The sequence below is a fragment of the Melozone crissalis genome, unplaced genomic scaffold (assembly GCF_028551555.1).
Source record: "Melozone crissalis strain CALT ecotype California unplaced genomic scaffold, PUWL_Pcris_2 ptg000023l_1, whole genome shotgun sequence".
In the NCBI taxonomy this organism is placed as follows: Eukaryota; Metazoa; Chordata; class Aves; order Passeriformes; family Passerellidae; genus Melozone; species Melozone crissalis.
Genome location: NW_026535801.1, coordinates 22,189,921 through 22,210,649, shown reverse-complemented (window position 1 = coordinate 22,210,649; position 20,729 = coordinate 22,189,921). Strand labels below are relative to the sequence as shown.

Here is a 20,729-nt window from a genome sequence, read left to right as displayed (position 1 = left end):
ACCTGTCTTCATCCTGGCAAATGCTTAGTGGGAGCCAGAGCCTAATTACCCCACTTCAATGAGATTAACCCACACTTTAATGAGATTAACCCATGAAAAAAAAATAAGCAGAATTCAGTTTTTAGTTAGTCTCAATACTCATCCCTGCAGGCTTTTAAATCAGCTGTGGCTTTGCCATTGATTTGAGAGGAAGCAGAACAGGACCTTAAGTAATTGAGGTGGGCAGAAAAATAAAAAAGAAGCTTGTTCAGCTCTTTCATCAGCAATTCAGCAATTTCAAATTGCAGGGCAAACTCTTTTGAAAAGATAATCTCTTTGGTATCCTGGAACACAGATCCAGGAGCAGCTTTCTGGTTCTTTTCATTTTGGTTTTCATTATGACAGAGAAAACACTGTCTCTAGTTACTTCAGAGAGAACAGCTGTGTGTCTCCACAGTTAATAACTTATTATTTTTTCATGTAGGGAGACCGTGGCTTTGATGGACCTAAAGGCCCTCGCGGACTTCCAGGCATCAGCATAAAAGGTGAAAAGGTGAGCAATAAATACACCAGGGGATTAATGGAGTGCAAATAAATCCTATACAGGGAATACAGGGTTGATACTCACTGCAGAAGGTACAATGAGGCAAGGAACCCATAAAAGACACTGGATAATGTGGTATTTAGTCGAGATTTATGCCCAATAAATTCTCCCAACCCATTTTAATATCTCCTCATATCAAAATAGAAGATGTTAGAAAAAGCATCTGATTCTGTGTGAAAGTTAAGGTTTAAAAAGGGGAAAAGAGACTAGAGGTTGTTTGCAACTGAACCAGTGGGGACTAAATGCTTGTGTGAAAGATAAAAGGTCAGATCCCCAGCTTTACTGACTTCAGAAGAAGCCAGCATGTACTGACTAGCATGAGAGTTGTCCCAGATTGTTTCTGTATCTTTGCACAACTAAGCTACTGTACTTTGCTTGCCAGGGTGAGTGTGGCCCCCCTGGTTTACCAGGATCAGTTGGATTACCTGGAATTGGAATTCAAGGAGAAAAGGTACAATTGTCCCCTCACCCCACACTTCAGTGTATAACAGAGACTATTTTATTTTTTAATAATTACTTAACTACTCTTCTCAGGGAGTGGAGGGCCCAAAAGGACCACCTGGCTCTAGAGGGCTACCAGGACATGGGATACCTGGACCAAAGGTCAGGGAATTTTCTGAAGTAAAAGTGACTGTGCTGTTTTTATCATTATGTTTCATGATCAAGAAATTGTCTATCTCTGTAAATATTTACATTAAACTGGATTGCTGAAAACCAATCTAAGTATTGACATAGATGCAGGAAAATATTTTCTTTATTGATATTATAAACCACACAGCAGATCCTACTCCACTGAAAAGCCTTGGTAAACTAAAGCCATGGCTACTTATTTAGGTTTTTGCTTGACTCACACTGAAGCTTTCAGGTACCACATACCAGACAGTGAGCTGCACTTTGCCTGATACACTTCCACTGAGGGTTGTCTGCCTTCAGCTTGTTGTTTCTTCATGGCACGTGGAGGTGCAGTAAACCTGTTACAAAAACTAGCTGCCCTTAAAAGAGAGGACCATCCCAATTTCCCAATTTCCATATCATCTTTTATTCTCACTGTACTGTTTCCATTCCAGATAAATACATACATAGATACATTAGAGATTGACTGCCTTCCTTGCAACTTCTCCTACCTATTGTCTCACCTGAATTTGTTTCTACATATCTAGATGTTAAAAATGGTCCATGGTGCAAGGAAGACTACTTTTTCAGTAGTCTTTCAGTAGTAAAATCTCTCAGAATAACTTAGCCTTAACTGATTCACAAAATACAGAACTGTTAATGAAAGACATCACCCTAGAGGTGTTTGGAATGCAGATTTAAAGTAATTTTCTGAAAGATGTGACAAATTTCTGAATGACTTAAGGCTATTAAAGCATGGTATAAAAGAACTAGAGATGTAAGTGGGTCAAGTGTCTGTGACAAGTAAAGAACTTTGCAGAATCAAGTATCACCTCTTACACTTTAAGTGACTGTGCAGGGATATGAATACCACTACTAAAAAGTAAAAAAACCATTTGTCTTTGGATGTCATATATGCTCCTGAAATATCAGCTCTTTGGCAGGAAAGATTCCAGGGACATACAAGTGTAGATTTACAGCATTAATAATTTCCACTAACAGCTCCTTGGTGACAGCTCAAAACATGAGGCAAATTGCCAATCTTTGTGACCAAGGGTTTAACACTTCTTACTACAGACAAGATTACACTAATCTTTCTTAAAATTTACACAATGAACCATATGCTTTTATAGTTTTCATAATAATGCTGTTAAAAACTAATATCTGTTTAAGGGTGAACAAGGCTTGCCAGGAGAGACTGGAGTGCCAGGAGAAAGAGGTATTGGAGAACCTGGTTCTAAGGTACATTGTTAACAGAGGAATTATTTAATCTATTTATTCATTTGGATTATAAATTTATATTTCCTGAGTATGCTTTCTGAAGCCACATAAAAACAGGCTTAGAAATAACTTTTAGATTCTTTAGATTCTTAGTATTTTGAATTTTTAACAGAGAGTTTCAATGACCTCCAGATATGGCAGCATTTTAAATACCCCTGTTCTGTAAAAAATAGTAAGATTTGTGGTGACTGGAAACTTCCACCTGCCTGGCTCGTGCTCAAGTCATCATTGCACACAGCTCACCTACAGCTCTGCGCAGAAAACCATCCAGAATATTAAACAGCTGCCAGAACTCACAGCCCCAAGTGTAAGCTACACTGTAGCAGAGAGGTGAAAAAAAGCCCAGAACAGTGGTTATTGTGCTCCCTCCCTTTCCACACAGAATACAGTGGAAACAGAGCAGCTACATCCTCACACCTTCATAAAAGACACAAGCTGTGCTGGTGGACAGAAAGAACAGCTGAGTTGCTAAGAGGAGAGGAAGCTGTAACCAGATTGTCTTAGTGCTGAAGTGCCCAAACAGTACCCAGTCCCTATGGCATTAACAGCCTGATTAACATAGAATAGGGGAATCAATGAAAAAGTACTTTTGTGACAGTGGAAAGGCACAAGGCTATCCTGGTTTTGCTCTTGTTTGTTAGGGATTTGTGACAGGGGCTGGAAAAAAAAAATTATTCAATGTCTCTCTTTAATTTCACAAAATACAGTAATGCTGATTGAACCCATTTGACCCCAAATTCATCTAAAACCAGGTCAGGCTCCTGAATCTTACACAATAGGGCCATGATAATTCCACTGACATTAATTGATTTCATCAATTAATGATTTCATTAATATTCATCAGCAAGATGTCAGTCATTGTGCCACAGTCAGTTATATCTGATATTTCCTTCAAATGCTGCCACTTAATGAAATGATTGCATTCTTTTTTAAGAAGAAGCTGAATCAGTAACAGCTAATAATTTTAATTGCATAGATAAAATGCACACTTCAAAACAATCAGACAGTAGGATAGAACCAAGTAATGAGAACTGTCTTCATAAAAAAAGACTTCATATGCATAAATGTTTTCTACAAATATATTTAAAGTTAAAAAAAATTAAATAGATTTCCTTAATTCAGAGAAGAAATAATACTGAGTCTGCATTTAATAGAAGAACTTACTTTTTACTGATGTCAGGGTGATCCAGGGCCTTCAGGACTGGCAGGTCTGCCTGGTCTTCCAGGAGAAGATGGAGCCCCTGGACAAAAGGTTGGTTCATCTCTCTCTGCAGTCCATCTGCTTCACCCCAAGCATTGCCATTCTCCCTGTGCTGACACCCAAACCTAGAAGAGAGAGTGTTCATGGACAAGGGGAAAAGTACCACATTTTTTTTCAGAAAAAAAATCTCTTTTGAATATACTTTTTTAGGAAAAACTTCACTTTTTCTAATGTTTTGGGGTGGGGCATTGCCTTATCTTGTTTACTCTTGTGTGCTTTGTGGAATTCATTAAATGTCCTGCAGCTCAGGAGGGAAACCACTAAAATGGCTATGGGCAAGCTTTATTGGGCTTCTGACTGTGTTTTTTAATAGATTCAGAATTTAAGGTTATATACTCAGTGTTCAGCTGTCTCTCAGGAAATGTGCCACTTCTCACATTCCACATGGAGCTGTACAGTGCTCACTTCTGAATATGGGAAAGAGCCCCTGGACACACCTGACAGCAGTGGGAGTTTTGTCACTGACTCTGAAAGGTCCATGGTCTTCATGAACTTATTCAAGGGAATGCCAAGTTTGTCTTGCACCATGTCCATGCAGTGCTCTGAGACACTCCTTTGATTTTTCTCTTCAAGGGTGAACCAGGGTTGCCTGGTCTTAGAGGTCCTGAAGGTGCTCCAGGGATTGGAATACAGGGGGAAAAGGTGAGGATTTCTTACTAAAGGTGTCACTCAAAATTGGAATGTTCCAGGAATAGTTTTGGCAAAGACTTCTCTTTTTTTTGTCCAATATAAGTAACAAAAAATATTATTCTGGACTCATAGTTGTTTCATTTTTGTTGTAATTATTACAGCCCAGTAATCTGCTTGAACAGCAGTTTTCCCTTCAGAACTTTACAATATTCTTAGCTTTTCTTTGTGATTAATTGATTTGCCCTATTTGCCTTCAAATTAAAAAAAGAACCAAGTACTAGCAGCTGGATTATATTTTCCTGTTTTGATTCTTTTCCTTATTATCTTTTTAAGGTAATTACTTAACTTGCTTTTAAGCTGCAATTATTCAACCTTTAAGATTCCTTTTGGCTTTTATTTCCTTCACAGTATTCTGTGGTAAACTGATGTATTTAATTTTGGATGAAATCTATGCCTTTTTAATTGTACAAATCCAACACTTTTGGAGACAATTCCTGAGCAGAATTAACTGACTTGCCAGTGAAGGCAATAGGAACAGCTCATGTGCACCACCTACAAATAGATGTTTGCTATCTTTCACTGACATTTACAATTGAATTCAGTTAATACATTCTTAAATTATTTGACATGTGTGACATGTCTTTTCCATTTCTGTAGGGAGATCAAGGACAGAGAGGAATACGTGGATTAACAGGACCAACAGGAATGCCTGGACCTGTTGGAGCTAAAGTGAGTTTATTACTGTGTTATATGTGTAAAATACTCTCCCAAAGCTGTACATTGTTCCAGATCTCAGAAACAACTGCTCTAGAATGAACTCGCTTTATAAAAAAATAATTTCAAAAAAGTTCAGCAAAGGCTTCTCTTAGCAAGAATCCCCATGATCCCTACCAACAACTGGCAGTGTTTTTTAAAACCCTTTGCATTTCCCATATTGCTTCCCTGTTGGCTTGGAAAATGTAAAGCTACATACTGTTATTTTTATACTGAAATATTTGAGACGATAGTATGGTGTATGGCATATAAATACATGACAGGACCTTATTTTCCCTTACACTGACTCATGGCTGACATTCTTTTATGGACTTGGAGTTTCTGTTAAAATACTCAATACTTAATGAAAGCTACTCCAGGTTTATCCTCCAGTTCCTTATTCTTTTGCTATTTATACACACAAGAGTATTTCCCCAAAAATGAAAAAGAGGCAAAAAAGTAAACTGGAAGATACATTTTTAAAAATCTACTCTAACAAAAATGTATAAATGTTTTCAGTATACCTACCCAGCTGGGCAGGGAGTCTTGAGCACTGTATGTGGTGGACCAAGCCTTGAATACACTAAGAAAGGGACTTCTACAAACATGTTTGTTTAGTGACTGAGAAGAATCTAATTTCCATGGAGAAAACAGTTATCAGTTCCCCAAATAGATAGATTGATCTCTGCATAGAATACTTATTAGAAATTCTAATCAAATTTTAATGGAATTAAATGTAAATTGTTGCATAAATGTTTTCTCTGTGTGATTTTCATGCTCACTTTCAGAAAAATCCACTGTTTTTTCTCTCCTACCTTCACTGCAGGGAGAGCCTGGTGCACCAGGACGTCTTGGAATGCCAGGCCCTCCTGGAAGATCTGTGCCTGGACCAAAGGTACCATCCACATTCCATCTCCTAGTGCTTAGAAACCCAGGGTGAAAGCTGAAGTAGGCTATGTTAATATTTGTGTCAACAATTCCAGCCTTATGAGGTCAACTAAAACTTCCTCTGGATTGCATCCAGTCTAGCTACCACTGTGCCCTGGTATTAATTTTGTGGCAGCTTGAGGTGTGACCTACATTTGTTCATTTCTTTATTTTGAATAACTTTGGATATCAAAGCACCTTAGTTTATTCTTTGTATTTTTCTATTTACTCTTTCATTTTCATTTATGCTTTTGGTGTTTTTAATGTTTGCATTAGCAATAAATAAAATTAGCTGTTATGTTCATTATATATGAATTTATATAAAAGAAACCCACAGCCTGTGGTGTTTAACAAGATATGTAAGCAGAGGATTTATTTTCTTCATTGCAGGGTGACATTGGGTTTCCTGGTCTTCCTGGACCCATTGGAGAACCAGGTTTTGGGCTTCCTGGGGCAAAGGTAGCTCCTAAATTGTTAAACTGATTTCTGATACAACTGTAAAATAAGGCAGGAGGATTTCAGTGAAGCAGCAACAAACCTCCTAGGATGGCCACAGTGTTCCACTGAAATGTCCCACAGTTAATGTGTGTGTCCTACAACTCTGGTAGAGTAGAAGGATTTGCAGTGCTGGAAAACCATGGATGGTCAGTCCTCCAGAGTCTGTAACTGTAACCCTTCAGATGGCAGAGAACCAGGAGAGGAATGACTGTTTCTAGCTGATGTGGATTCAGAGAGAACACCCCATTAACCCTGCTTACAAGAGCCTACATGTTCATTAGCAAGCAGCTGATTTTTCTCAGCCAGGCTCCTTTGCTTCATTCATAACTTCAGGGTTAACTTCATAACATTTATAAGATGGGGTTCTAGTGTAAGAAGATCATGAATATGTAGCTAATCTCTAATGGCTTCCATCTACCACTGCCTCAGTGGTACCTAGATTCAACTTTCATAAGCCACTCTTCATTTCAGCAAAGATTTTGTCTGGAGACCAACAAACTCAGGACATACGAACCTGTGTTTCTCCAAATATACTGGATCTTGCCTGCCCCTCCACCACCTTTTTTTCTTAGCGAGATTGACAGTACTTTTGAATACATCCCTAATCCCTTGTTCTTTGAGTGAACTGAACAGAGTAACTGAAGCATGAGAAACATGTGACAATCTCTATTTCTTTTTGATCAGTCAGTGGTTTTCAAGATTTTTACATTTATTTTCATCAGGAAGAGAATATGCTGATGGAATCACATAATTTTTTGGTATAGAACAGTCAATTCAGAGAACTTCATGTTGTCCCATTTCTGGGGATCTAACAGGAATTAATCAACTGGAAACATATCCTTTGCTCAGAGTTGCAAGTCTCTCTCCCTCAACCTTGAGCCCCCCAAAGCTCTTTCAATTGGGCAATACTGCATGTTTCTGTGACTACATTCTTCACTTCTTGCTGCCTTTGTCAGCATTAGTGGTTCTGCTTTTGTTTAGTTCTTAGACACACAAGCATACAGAGTAAAGCCATAAAGGGTAAAGCTTTTTACAACCTAATTTTTTAAGTTATTTTTGCATGGGTCTTTTTTTGCCACTGTTTGAAATGCCCATATTTTGGGTAGCTACAGGAACAAATGCAATCTTGACCATCCATTCTATAGCAACTGAGCAACTCACTGCACCCCCCAGTGTGGCTGGGAGGGTTAGGGTCCTCTGAGTTTTCTTGGTAAATCTGTTCCTGAGATACTCCAGCTGTCTGGATCCATGAAAGGAGTTTAGTTGTACATTTCCCATAGGAAGATCCTGTTATACTCCAAAGGTTTAACGAGGTTCCACAGCATTACAGGAAAATAGAATTCTAGAACAAATTATGATAAATATATGAGAAATACAACTAAAGTAATTTCTTCTTATAAGTAGGCCACAAATGACAGCAGAGGTCTTGAAAAATATTAAAATTAGTGACTCAGGAGTGTAGATCATGAGCACTATTAAATGTCACTGGTTTAGTCCAGGATTAAATAAATGTAAAATAATAATTCACATAGTAAAATACATTAGCCAATAGACAGATAAAATCAAATTATATTTGCCAAGTGAGTTTGACTTTCATGGATAATTTCCTGCTAGCAATTGTCTTGGCATTCACTCGGGTGTTTCTCCTGCCTTCATCAGGGTGACCAAGGCCTCCCAGGACCCCCTGGGCCCTTTGGGCAAAAAGGAGATGGTTATCCTGGCCCACCTGTAAGTTTACAGATTTTTCCTTTATGTGAATTGGGAAGTAATAAGTGCTACACCTAAGGGGTTATCCTACATGTCTGACATGCTAGGAAAGATTTGCTGGTCTAAAAGCCTAAAACTCCTCAACTGTGGAAATGCACTTCAACACAGAATAAAATGAAATCTCTCTCTGAAACAGCACATCTTCATCCCTGTCCTCTTGATACACCCTGTAACATATTCCAGGCGGGTTCTTTTTGCCAAAGTATCACTGACGTTTCAATCAGTTCCCTCAAAATCTTCCTGCAGGGTCCTGTCCTCTGCCCAACCATCCAAAATTTATTCCCAAACAGGAAAATACAATCTAGCTAAGCAGCTGGATCCATATACATCCTAGAACCACTGAAAAAGCAACTGGTGTGCAAAGAGCCAGAACTAATGGTTACAGAGGCCTTTATTGGTAGATATAACCAATCCCTTCAAAGAGGTGCAAAGAGAAAAGGCTCCTTCTTCTCCCTTCCCTGCACATGTGTGCAATGCTGAGGTCACACATCCAGTCTGCTCTCAGCGTGCTCCACCAGCCCTGGCAGTTTCCTGCCTGTGCAGTGAGGAAGGCTCAGAAATATTGCTGGCTACAGGCAGGGAGTTTGGAGCACACATACTTGCATTTGCCTATGCTAAACACAAGCAAAAGTGCCACACTGAGGAACCAAAATTAACAAACATCAACGTGGAAATTGATTTATAATACTTCCTGCTATTTTTGTGCAACCCAATGAAGAACTGCTTCTGCAACTGCCTCTCCATATTAGACCCCTCTACCTTTAAACACATTCAAGCCCCTGCATGACATGCAACACACCTGTAAATGCTACTGACACTACTTCTGGCATATCAGAGTAAAGTTTAACCAGTTGCAGATCACAGTGATCCCATTAAGAGACAATATAAAGACTACCATGAAAATATTAACAAATGCATGTAGTCAATGTAGCTGTAAATTAAATTTATATTTTGTCTGTGCATACAATTTCAGGGCTTGCCAGGCCTCCCTGGGATTCCCGGTGAGCAAGGCCCAGATGGAGTTGGACTACCAGGACCTAAGGTACAGGCTTCAAGTTCTAGAAAAGCAAATGCTTGTGCATACTCTACTTCATAGAGATACAATTCCTACCTATAGATCATAGTCAGAATTCCTATTTAATCCAGCTTTAACTTTCTTCTCAGTATATAAAAGGTAGATCTTTTTGGTTTAGGTTTGTGGAGTTTTTGTGGGTTTTTTTGTTTGGAGAATCTGGAGTTCATTTTATAATATGGGAATTGTAATTCCTGTGTAACTGTGCATAATTGACTTGAATACATTTAGACCACCAGCCAGTGTTTATCCCCAATAACTTCACTGTCCTGCCAGCAATATCCCTGGGTTAGCATTGTTTGGACTTGCACAGTTCAATAGTTCTCTTCTCTTTGTCATCTGGTGTAACAGATGCTTGGAGTTCTAGAGATACATTAAACTTTGGTATTCACTACTTATTTCTTAAAGTATTGGCTTTCAGGGTGATCCTGGTAGTAGAGGACCAGCTGGCCCCGCTGGTCCCCCAGGAAAAGGCTTGCCAGGACCAAAAGTAAGAGATTTAAACAACTATGTTTCTCTTTGTCTAATTTCTAAAATGGGGGGAGAAGTATACTATACAAATGCGTGATTATGTATAGACATCTGCATGTTTTCTGTCTTCACTGGAAACAACTAATCCAACAAATAATCTTTATTTTGTAGAAAATCAAAAGTATTTCTGGTGACTAGCCATAAGCCATGGCCTCCTTGTGGCTGCATATGATAAATGATAAGGTGATAACCAAGCAGTGAAAGATCAGTGACAAAACATTTAGGTCCTGCAGACATTAACTGCAACAGAGTGGCAAAAATTTCTTCAGACCTAGCATTGGTCAGAATTAAGGGCCAGGCAAGTACTTACTATGTGTTGCCTATACTACTGTTACAGCTATAGGCACTACTGTTGAGTTCTTCTGGGATTAAATCCTCTTTTTTATTGTATAAATCAAATAATCATCTAATATCCAGTATGAGGATTGATCCCTGCAAAAAGGATTATATTTGTAATTATTTTGTAACCATGACAAAGGCCTAAAAATAACTGTAACTATAAAAAGCAATTTTCACTGTGAAACCTCCCAAACTGGAAACTCTCATGCTTCTACAGCTGTTTTAGAAGTCTATTGAATACAAAAGGAATTGTTTGAATGTAAATTTAAAGGAACGCAACAATGTCAAATGCAAAGATTATGCAACATAATAAGGAGTTACCTGCACACTGTGACTTACAGGTCCCTGAGATCCAGTTGCCATTGGCAGGAAGGCAGTGTCCAGAGAAAAGCAGTGGTGAAGCAAAGCACCTTCTCAGGCAGCACTAGTACCAAGAGACAGCATGTCCATGAGACCCTCACAAATGAGGAAATTGAGGATTTCATGCAGGGTTACTAGAATAGCAGTACAGACATAAAATTAATATGTACTGTGTGGGTTTTGATTGCTTCCTGTGAGTAACACGGAATGGGAACATTTTTCCTAGAGTTCTATTGAAAACTAGCTTATAAATTAGCAACAAGTGTTTCTTTGCAATGCCACATTAGTATGTGTATGTATAGGTCTTGCTGTGTAATGGTGGTAAAAAATAAAAAAAACCAATAATAATCTTCTCCTAAATTTTAATTGAGTCCCCCATGTGGCACCAATAAAATCCATCCTTCAATGCAGCATATATCTCCAACAGCAAGGTGATTCATGTTCACTAAGTATTAAGCCAAGTGACTCCTTCAAAGTATAAACTGGATTATTAAAATCTGACAAAGGCCAAAAAGAGTATTTCTCAGCTAGAGCAAACCAGCCTGATTCCCACTACTTATAAAAAGACATGTTTGAGGGTAGAGGAAGGACAAGAAATTACACAGTGGTATAACAAATTTTTGTGTATTTATTATGAACATCCTCTAGGGAAGCATAGGACGCCCAGGGCCACCTGGCTCTCTGGGACCTCCTGGTGAAGGCATTCAAGGAACTAAGGTAAAAAGACTCAGAGTCTTCAATATTTAACCTGTGCTGAGTGGCCAATCTGACCATCACGGTGTTAAGGAGATTTCACATTGTTTCTCATGTGCAGAGAGCCTCAGGCTAGAAAATGAGAAGGATAATGTGAGCACCTGCAAAGTATGTTCTGTCTGCTGCTGCAAACTAGCCCGAGCATGTGTGTGTTGAGGAAAGAAGAATGAACTTTTATCAGTTAAAGATACCTTTACAAAATTAAAAATACCACTCCCTCTTCCTCAACTCTCATGCCCACAGAAACAGTCTGAATTAGTTATGTGTACTACCACTCTATTCAGTAGAGAAAAAGCCTCCATCCTGAATGTGAGTACTATTAATTCTGCCTTGTAATATGCACTTTTACCCAAAGCATCAGTCAGATGAGACAGACACAAAAGATAGAAATAAAGGCAAAATGAGAAGGTATAAAATAGGATGGAAAGTGGAAAAAAATTGCAATCAAATTAAAATTAAATCCAATAATTATCATATGTGTTTTCAATATTGTGTATCTTTATACTGAAGTATTTAAGAAATATAAGTTAGCCACTACATTGTCTCAAGTGCCTCAAGATCCTAGTTAAAATGCAGTTTAAAAAACTTTCTCTTTGAACATTTTAAATTACAGTGTCATGAATGATTACAAAGGGTTAATATCACTACCTGTTTTATCATTAGGGGGAACAAGGCATTCAAGGAATGCCAGGACCACGAGGCCCCCCTGGAGATGGGCTTCTGGGAGAGAAGGTATGATGTCTAAATCAGAGATAATAGTGAGATAATGCCCTAGATGGAAGCCAACACACTCCAAATGATCTTTTACAGTCAGTTCTCATTGAAGGCATGTGAATTCTGTGTAAAAGGAGCCCCAGACACCAGAAGATTATGTTATTGTTAGAAGTTATATTGTCGTTAGAAGTTGTATTATTCTTTTATTATTAAAACAAATATTAGATTTCATATTACTTTCTCTCACCTATCTGCTATGCAAAATATTTTAACTAAATCAATCTTAAGAAAAAGAGAACAGTGGGCTGGAATCAGTTTTTAGATGTGATCACAATGGCTCAGAAAGGCTGTACTAAGTCCTATAGTCTACTAAAAATCAAACCAAGATACACCTGTTTGCTATGCCAAACACCTTTTCTGGGCCAAAAGGTTTCTCAGAGTGATATTCCCTTTATTCATTCTAAAGACACCTTTAGATTTCTTTTCTATTTCTCTTATTTTTCTAAGGCACAGATAATAATTTCCATCATGCAATAGCCCATAAAACCCCTCAGTCTGCATGTAGTTGTTTGAGATGCTTCATTGTTCAAACCACTTCATGTATTTTTTTCCATAAAAATGCTTAGCCAATACTACAAGTTATTAATGAAATTCACAAAATCCCAATTTATTTAAATGATCTCTAACAAAGATGTCTCACTTATGTCACAACCTTAATGTGCATTCAACAAAGGCTATGACAGAGAAATTTGAAAAGTGTAACAAAAGCTGACTTACAATTTCTGTCTGCTTACCACCATGGTTTTAAAGGGAGATCGAGGAGCTACAGGTGACAAGGGGAAAAAAGGAGAAAAAGGTGATGTGGGTGACCCTGGTTTATCTGGAGAACCTGTGAGTAACTCAGGCTTATCGAAGATGTTTTTGTAAACCACTCAGAAACAAAGTTGGGTTGTGTGTTCTTCTTTCTCTTGAATTACATATAATCTGAAACATTTAAGAAACTGAAACTATTAAAAACTTTAAAAGCACAAAGAAGACACTTACTTGATTAATACCCCACTGCCCAGATGGATGTGGTTTCTTCCTAAAGGCAGCTGTAATGAACTCAACCAGCAATTAAATACTACACAGCCACTCGATCGTCTACCCCCCAACACTGGTGTGATGGGGAGGAAAATCAGAAAAAAAAGTAAAAAAAAACACCTAACAAGCCAAAGACTCATGGATGGATATAAACCAGTCTAATAACTGAACCTATAAAAATAATAGTCTATAATAATAACCATAGTCATAATCATAAAAAGCCAGGTGAAGCCCAGTAAGACTGCTCCCCACCCTGTGATGGATGCCCAGCCCACCCCTGAGCACTCATGGGCCCCTCCCAGCTGACTCCCCCAGTTTCTGTGCTGGGAGTGCCCTCCATGCTGTGGAATATCCCTTTGGCCTGGCCATGCTCCCCCAGCTCCTTGTGCAGCTTCTCACTGACAGGGCATGGGAAACTGAAAAGTCCTTGACTGTGGGTAAGCACCACTTAGCAACAACCAAAACAACAGAGTGTTATCAACATGATTGCCATGGTAAATCCAAAACAGCACTAACCAGCGACTAAGTGAACTCTATCCCAGCCAAAACCAGGACAGCAGTGAGAGACAACTGACAGTCAGTGACCCAGTGGGACACTTGAGGTCATCCACTTCTCACAAACCTCCTCAGGAGGCTGCAGGTACTACATGCACAAGGCCGTGCACGTGCATCAGGACCACACGTTTTCTAGTTTAACTTTCTATTGGAAAAATATTATTCTAATAACGGTATTGATGAAGTTGTATTCTGAATTACAATGTTACTATCTAATTGCAATAACTTAATTAGCAATCACTGTTACAGGGCAAGATGGGACCAAAGGGAGACCAAGGCCTAACAGTAAGCAAATTCCATTATTTAAATCTCATTACAGCAAGATATAAACAACACTATCAGATGAAATGTGGCCTTTTAATTATTTTGGAAAGAGTTTTCTGATTAGAAGCCGACTCAGCAATAATATAGAAAGAAACCAACTCAAAGATTTCTGATTTTTTCTAATTTATTTTATGCTGAAATGTAATCAAAAGTTCCTGGTGACTTCAGGTATTTTTCTGCTATATGTTCTTTTATAGCTAGTGTTAGATCACTCAGGTGTGAACTTGCTGCAGGAAGGTTTTTTTTCAAGTATTTAGGAGTATAAAGAGCAAAGATCTTCAAACCTGTCAAGGTCTATCATGCTAGGAACTTATTTATATTTCTGCTAAGCCTGTACCACATTTGAGTCAAATTCAGCAAAGTATGTCAGTAAGTATATAAATATTACTACAGGTTATGATGAAAGCTGAGAAGCAGTAGCAAAAGGTTGTATTTGAAAGATTGACTCAATGTCAGATGAGTCCTGTCATGCACTTCAAAATATGTAACAAATGATTGCTCTGAGAAACACTTTGTTCAGGTGCCACAGAAGCCCTCATTGCTCTGACAGACAGCTCTGAAGGCAGCAGTTTTGGGGTTTTGTGCTGATGAAGGCTTGGTAATTGTGGGCCAGGTACATCAGGGCTGACAACTCCCATTCTGTACTGGTGCTCTGGCATATGTCAGCTCACTACAAGCAATCCAATGCTTCCTAAAGTTGCGTCTATTTCTCTGCTCCCACAACATTTAAAAGGGATATCATATTATGCAGATGCTAAAATATATATGCCTTTCAGTTTAAATGAGAATCAATTAATCACAAAACATTTTTTAAAATAACAGGAGTTAATTGTTTTAGATAGAGATGTTAATGTGTTATCAAGTTATTGATTCCTGTATGCATATGAAATAGTTTATTGTAACACGTGGAACTCATTCCCAAGTTTGGAAGTTAAACAGTAAGATTTTTCTACGTCACTGTAGGACACAAATATTGATTATAAACAAAATATTTGTAAGTGTTAAAATTATAGCTCATTTAAAAGAGGCAAATTGTAAAATATTTTAATATTTAATTTTTTTCACATCCAGAGAGAAGATGTCATTAAATTAATTAAAGAGATATGTGGTAAGGACTCAGGAAATCTTTATGTTCAAATTCTGTATTTCTTTCATTACATTTGCATTCTTCTCTTTTCCTAAAGCATGCCAAATCAAGTCATTGTGATCTGGGTTTCTTTTATTTTTCCTTTGTAGGTTGCAATATTAAATGTAAGGAAATTCCTATGGAGCTTGTATTTGTGATTGACAGCTCTGAGAGTGTGGGACCAGAAAATTTTGAGATTATCAAAGACTTTGTAACTGCTTTAGTAGACAGAGTAACTGTAGGCAGAAATGCTACCAGAGTTGGCCTTGTGCTGTACAGTTTAGAAGCTCGGCTAGAATTTGGGCTCAACAAGTACCCAACCCGCCAGGATGTCAAGCGAGCAATTAGAAAAATGCAGTACATGGGAGAAGGCACTTACACAGGAACTGCCATCCGCAAAGCAACCCAGGAAGGATTTTCTGGTGCTCGAGCAGGGGTGAGGAAAGTGGCTATTGTGCTAACAGATGGCCAAACAGACAAGAGAGAAGCTGTAAAACTAGATCTTGTTGTTCGAGAGGCCCACGCAGCAAACATCGAAATGTACGCCATAGGAATCGTAAATACTTCAGATCCAACCCAGGCTGAGTTTGTGCGGGAGCTGAATGTGATTGCTTCAGACCCAGATGGAGAGCACATGTATCTCATTGATGACTTTAACACCCTCCCAGGTGCGTCCAGTGACCTTTTATTCTGCCTTATATCATCAGATGCTTCTCACAAGGGGGCAGGCTGGGAGAGAAGCATTACCTTTGTGGGTATGCTTTGATGCTGCAAAGTAATAGGAATCTAGACACACGGATCCCCTTTGTTTGTGGTGTCACATTATGGGGCAACGTGCCAATGGGGAATGTCAGTCACCCAGTACAGGAAAACAGCTGCTTAAACAAGTTTTCTAAGATGAATAAGTGCTCATACACTGAAAATCTGACTGTAAATCAGAATGAAACCCATTGTCATAAATGCTACTTGTTCACTTCCTGGGGAAATAATCCGTTTTCATGTGGTTATTCACAGCAGCAAGGTAGACAATTATTTTCCCATTAACAAATAGTAGTTATTACAAAGCTTAGATGAACACCCTTACCTAAGATCCCTGTATTTTCTACCATGTAGAGGACTTACATGCTGGCAAATTTGTGACCAAAAAGAACATACTCCAAAGAATCTGGAATAATCTTCTTAGATGTGTGTAAACAATCTGAAGGAGTTCTGGATTACATGCACATTAGCGACATATATAAGTAATCCAAATTTTAAGAATACATTGAATTTCTCATTATGATATGTTTTCTAATTTTTTTTTCAACAGCTCTGGAGTCCAAATTAGTCAATCAATTTTGTGAAGATGAACATGGCACCTTTGTATACAACCACAATGAAAATGCTGCAAGCATTAGTGGGCGATCGTTCCAGTCAGTATCTCCAAGTTCTTTACACTACATACTTCAGAAGAACAATGGTAACAGACAATCACTTTCAGCACAGACACTCAGAGTATCTACAGCAGAAAGTCCTCTGAGTCTTGGCCATCTTCCTCAACCATCAGCTCCGGTATGAAAATTCAGCAGAAGTTTAAAGTATCTATCTTTCTGTGCCACCTAACATAATTTATACCATTTCCCCTAATTTTCTGCAGGACAGGTGCTTTAACTTGGTATGCTCAGAGCTGGTTGTTCTGAGTAAGAGCTCTGATGTTGCATGCAGGCAATTAACTAATAGCTATAACTTATTCCTGATACTGTTACAAGGATTCCTTTGTTTAATACAGTAATATTTGTGCCACAGTGTGAATCATAACAATATTAAAAGCAATTACACTGTTATAATTAAGTCTAAGAACAGTAATTGAACTCAATTGTAGATTATAATTTTAAGTCTATAAATAAACTTCCATAAAGCTCAACTAAAAAAAAATATTTATCCAACATTTAGATATGCCAACTTTCCTGGTAAACCAACCAGGAGAAGTTGAAATTCTGGTTTTTAACACTGAAGTCAGGGTAAATGCAAAGGAAAAACACATGGAGGGCTTGTTCACTTTGGAACACTTCACAGTATCTGGAAAGAAAAAAAATCAAATGCTCATTTCAGACCAACGTACCTCCTGTAGTCTATGACGCCTACAAAGAGGAACAAGATGAAGAACAACAGCCAACCCTGCTGACAGGAAACACCAGAGGTATTTCTATTGTCATTCATTTCTTCATTTTCATTTTGGGCTGACGAAAAATCAATGTCTCATTCTGATCCTTTTCACCTGCAGCTGTGTTACCATTATTTTCACCTAAACAACCACCATCCAATAAAGGTATAACATCATCTCTCTCAACTGCAGGCCCCACACCAAGACCTGGTGGGTAACAGATCACTTTTCATTTTGTTACCTCTTTGCCTGCTACTAACTTTTAATAAGGCTTTAAGTCAGAGTAATTTTGTTCCATTCCCCAAAGACTTTGTGAGTCCGTGATGTAGAAGAGAAGTTGCTTCAGGATTTTATAACAGATCTAGTTGCAGTTCTTGTCTTTCCAAGTTCTGGATCCCACTGCTCCACTTAAAGCAAAAGCAAGGCTGTCTACAACCTGAGAGGGAGCTCCTAAGGGCATCAAAAGGAGAACATAATGCTCACTGAGGGTGGGCCAGTCAGCAGGTCATTTGTCAGCCAAGGAGGGGCAGTCTACACAGAGGGAGACTTCATTAAAGGCAAAGACAATGATTTCAGAATTGGACAGAAAGAATGGTTTTCTCTTTCAGAGGAGCAATAGGAAAAAAACAGTGTTTAGTCATTTTAAGTATAATAATTAGCTGAGTACTTAAAGGATTGATTCTTTTTATATGAAATGTCCAAATGTATTTTGTTCATCATTTGGGGCATTTTCAGTTTCAGTAATAGTGTATTTTGATGGAGCAACAGAAGAGAGCGATAGAAATATGTTCCCAATGTTTCCTGGGAACAGTGACATGACTTATTCAGTCTTTGGCACTAATGTTGTTTTCCAAAAAAGTGATAAGACACCAGTTGCAAAAGACTGAATATTAGTCACAACATTAAACTTCACAGAAAACTGTTTTCTATCTCATGATGTTATTAAGGTGAGTGAGACTAAATTAGTATGTCACAGTCCTCTAACCCATATTTGTAGGAGTTTTAAATTCAAAACTTATGTACATGATTCCTACCATTTTACTGGATAAGTAGCACAAATATCACACAAAAGCAAGACAAGAGTTTTATATTCTTCTGAGTATTTAATGTCCCTTCTCCCACACCAGAAGGAAAATTAATGTAATACAGAAGGATGCAGCAGATGCAACTAGCTTAGAGCTCTTAGGCTAAAATTTCAGTTTGCTCACAAGACTGGTTGAATGTAGTCAGATTTCAAAAAAATACATTTTAAAATTATCATATTCATATGGTTTGTTCTTTTTGTATGTGGAGCCATAATACTTTTATTTCTGGAATTACTAGAATCATGCCAGTAAAGGATCAGCTTATTTGACTACCAAGATGCGCTTATAACTTGTCTTCAATATTAACATCTTTAGAACTAAAAGCGAATCTTAAACTATTGTGTAAGACTAGCAGGAAAAAAAACAAAAACCAAAGTAAGAGTTTTAAAGGTAAAATCTATGGAATATAATTGACTTTTGCAAACTGAATGGTTTCTATTCCTCTTTTATTTCATTTTAGAAAGTCCTGTGGGCCTGCGCTGCAAGCTGAGGCTGGAGCAAGGGCCGTGCCGTGCTTACACGATCAGATGGTACTATGACACACAAGCCAATGCCTGTGCTCAGTTTTGGTATGGGGGCTGCCATGGAAATGCCAACCGCTTTGAGTCTGAGCAGGAATGCACACAGGCTTGCGTAGTTTTTTCTGGAGGTAGCAATTAGTCTCTACAATAAAAAATGATGAGGTTGAAGCTATTGATTGTTTGGCTTTTTTATCAAGTATCCAGCGTGGTATCTAAAATCAAACCAAGTAATTTATAGAATGCTAACATTATGAAGTCACATGCCCACTAACTAAAAAAAGTCTACCTATGCAAGCATACTTAAATATTTTTAGTATTTATTCTATGGCATAGGGATTATAACAAAATAGCAAATTTTCAACAGTATCAAGAGTACAAAATTTCCTTTTTTACTCAGTTATAGTTAGACCAGTGTAGCATTTGTCATAGCAGTTGCCCTTCCTTTACCTAGAGGTTTAAATACTAGCATTGCACAATCATTAACTAGATCTTATTTTAAACTACATATATTGCTTTGGAAACCAATCCTTGGTCATTATGGTCATTATCTAAGTCTTTTTCCCTTTGTTATGGAAATCTAATATTTGGCATGGATTCTGCAATGAAAGCTTCACTTCTTTTAAATGAAACTATTCTCACAAATAGTATTTTACTATCTAAAGCACAAAACATCAACTTCCAAATGACATGCAGAGTACTACTTAATACAGATAAATACAACAAATGCATCAACTTGTGGTCTACATGCTCTCTGGGTCCCAAGACAGGGAGGTGGTTCAGTTACCCATCTTCCCTAAGCACATCACAGGTACATTTCATCTTTTTTTTTTCAGTAAACTCTCCTCAGTTTTTATGAGCTAGCCAAGATGCATGACAATTACAGTTAAAACACATTGACAGATTTCTGTGAGTGAATATACCAGTAACTGGCATTACTGTGTTGGGTTAGTTCATGTCTAAAATGGTCCTTCCAATGTGTTTCTCTTCTGAAAGCCAAGTCTAATTTTTAAATGTATTTTAATATTTTCATCTTCCTAACTATTTAAACTTATGTTTAAAACATTAAACAGCACAGTTTATTGTCTGCCACTGTAAAATTACTTTTTACATTTATATCTGCTTATATATGTTGAATTTCCTGTTATTTAATATACTTTAAAGCTTATTTCTAATAAAACATTTTTCGTTTTACTGCCAGGACAGAAAATGGATTATGGTACATTTACAGGACTAAAAACTTACATCACAGCTAAATGACATTCACTGTGTCGTGTGCTTCTCGTAACACAACCGGATTTCTGCCACAGCCCTTAACAAGGCCAAACATCTCAGATTATGCACTCGTTGATCATTTTAGTTGGATTTGCGTGGTTTTTTTTTTCCCTGAGCAAATGGTAACGTCAAGCATACCAACAAAAAGCGGAGTTTGGCCTCAACTAAAACACCCTCCCCCTTTGTGTTCTCGGAACCCTCAGCCCCTCTCGTCACGGGCCCACAGGGAGCTCGGGGCATTTCCCGCCCGCTGCTGTATTTCATCCAGCTGGTGTCCATCTCCGAATGGGTGCAACGGGCTCCTCGCCAACCCAGGGACAAGCTTTAGGGGAAGAAGTACCACAGGACAAGTTTTTTTCCTTATGAATCTTATTTGCAGTTTCTTGGGGTCTTTTTTAATTTTAAAGTGGCAGGGCACTGCAATTAAAATTTGGATACAGTTTACAAGTCATTCCAGATTAAAAATGACACACCTCATCTATTTTAAAATAAACCCAAAACCACCAAACAAACACTCAGCCCCACAGATCCGCAGAGCT

At 38.1% G+C, this 20,729-nt stretch overlaps 1 protein-coding gene across 1 annotated transcript in view; it reads left to right on the top strand.

Moving 5' to 3' along the window:
- The window catches only part of LOC128938246 (collagen alpha-1(XXVIII) chain-like), a 34,232-nt gene extending 13,714 nt beyond the window's left edge, over positions 1 to 20,518 (top strand). Inside the window, exons 14-36 of the mRNA XM_054278392.1 lie at positions 464 to 532; positions 966 to 1,034; positions 1,118 to 1,186; positions 2,369 to 2,437; positions 3,657 to 3,728; positions 4,311 to 4,379; positions 5,025 to 5,096; positions 5,947 to 6,015; positions 6,438 to 6,506; positions 8,205 to 8,273; positions 9,286 to 9,354; positions 9,806 to 9,874; positions 11,263 to 11,331; positions 12,031 to 12,099; positions 12,892 to 12,972; positions 13,969 to 14,004; positions 15,115 to 15,151; positions 15,280 to 15,837; positions 16,479 to 16,672; positions 17,261 to 17,348; positions 17,433 to 17,522; positions 18,858 to 19,046; positions 20,307 to 20,518. Of these exons, the coding sequence (XP_054134367.1) occupies positions 464 to 532; positions 966 to 1,034; positions 1,118 to 1,186; positions 2,369 to 2,437; positions 3,657 to 3,728; positions 4,311 to 4,379; positions 5,025 to 5,096; positions 5,947 to 6,015; positions 6,438 to 6,506; positions 8,205 to 8,273; positions 9,286 to 9,354; positions 9,806 to 9,874; positions 11,263 to 11,331; positions 12,031 to 12,099; positions 12,892 to 12,972; positions 13,969 to 14,004; positions 15,115 to 15,151; positions 15,280 to 15,837; positions 16,479 to 16,672; positions 17,261 to 17,348; positions 17,433 to 17,522; positions 18,858 to 19,046; positions 20,307 to 20,518 (2,457 nt within the window). The remainder of the gene's footprint in view (positions 1 to 463; positions 533 to 965; positions 1,035 to 1,117; positions 1,187 to 2,368; positions 2,438 to 3,656; positions 3,729 to 4,310; positions 4,380 to 5,024; positions 5,097 to 5,946; positions 6,016 to 6,437; positions 6,507 to 8,204; positions 8,274 to 9,285; positions 9,355 to 9,805; positions 9,875 to 11,262; positions 11,332 to 12,030; positions 12,100 to 12,891; positions 12,973 to 13,968; positions 14,005 to 15,114; positions 15,152 to 15,279; positions 15,838 to 16,478; positions 16,673 to 17,260; positions 17,349 to 17,432; positions 17,523 to 18,857; positions 19,047 to 20,306) is intronic.
- Positions 20,519 to 20,729: the final 211 nt, after the last annotated feature.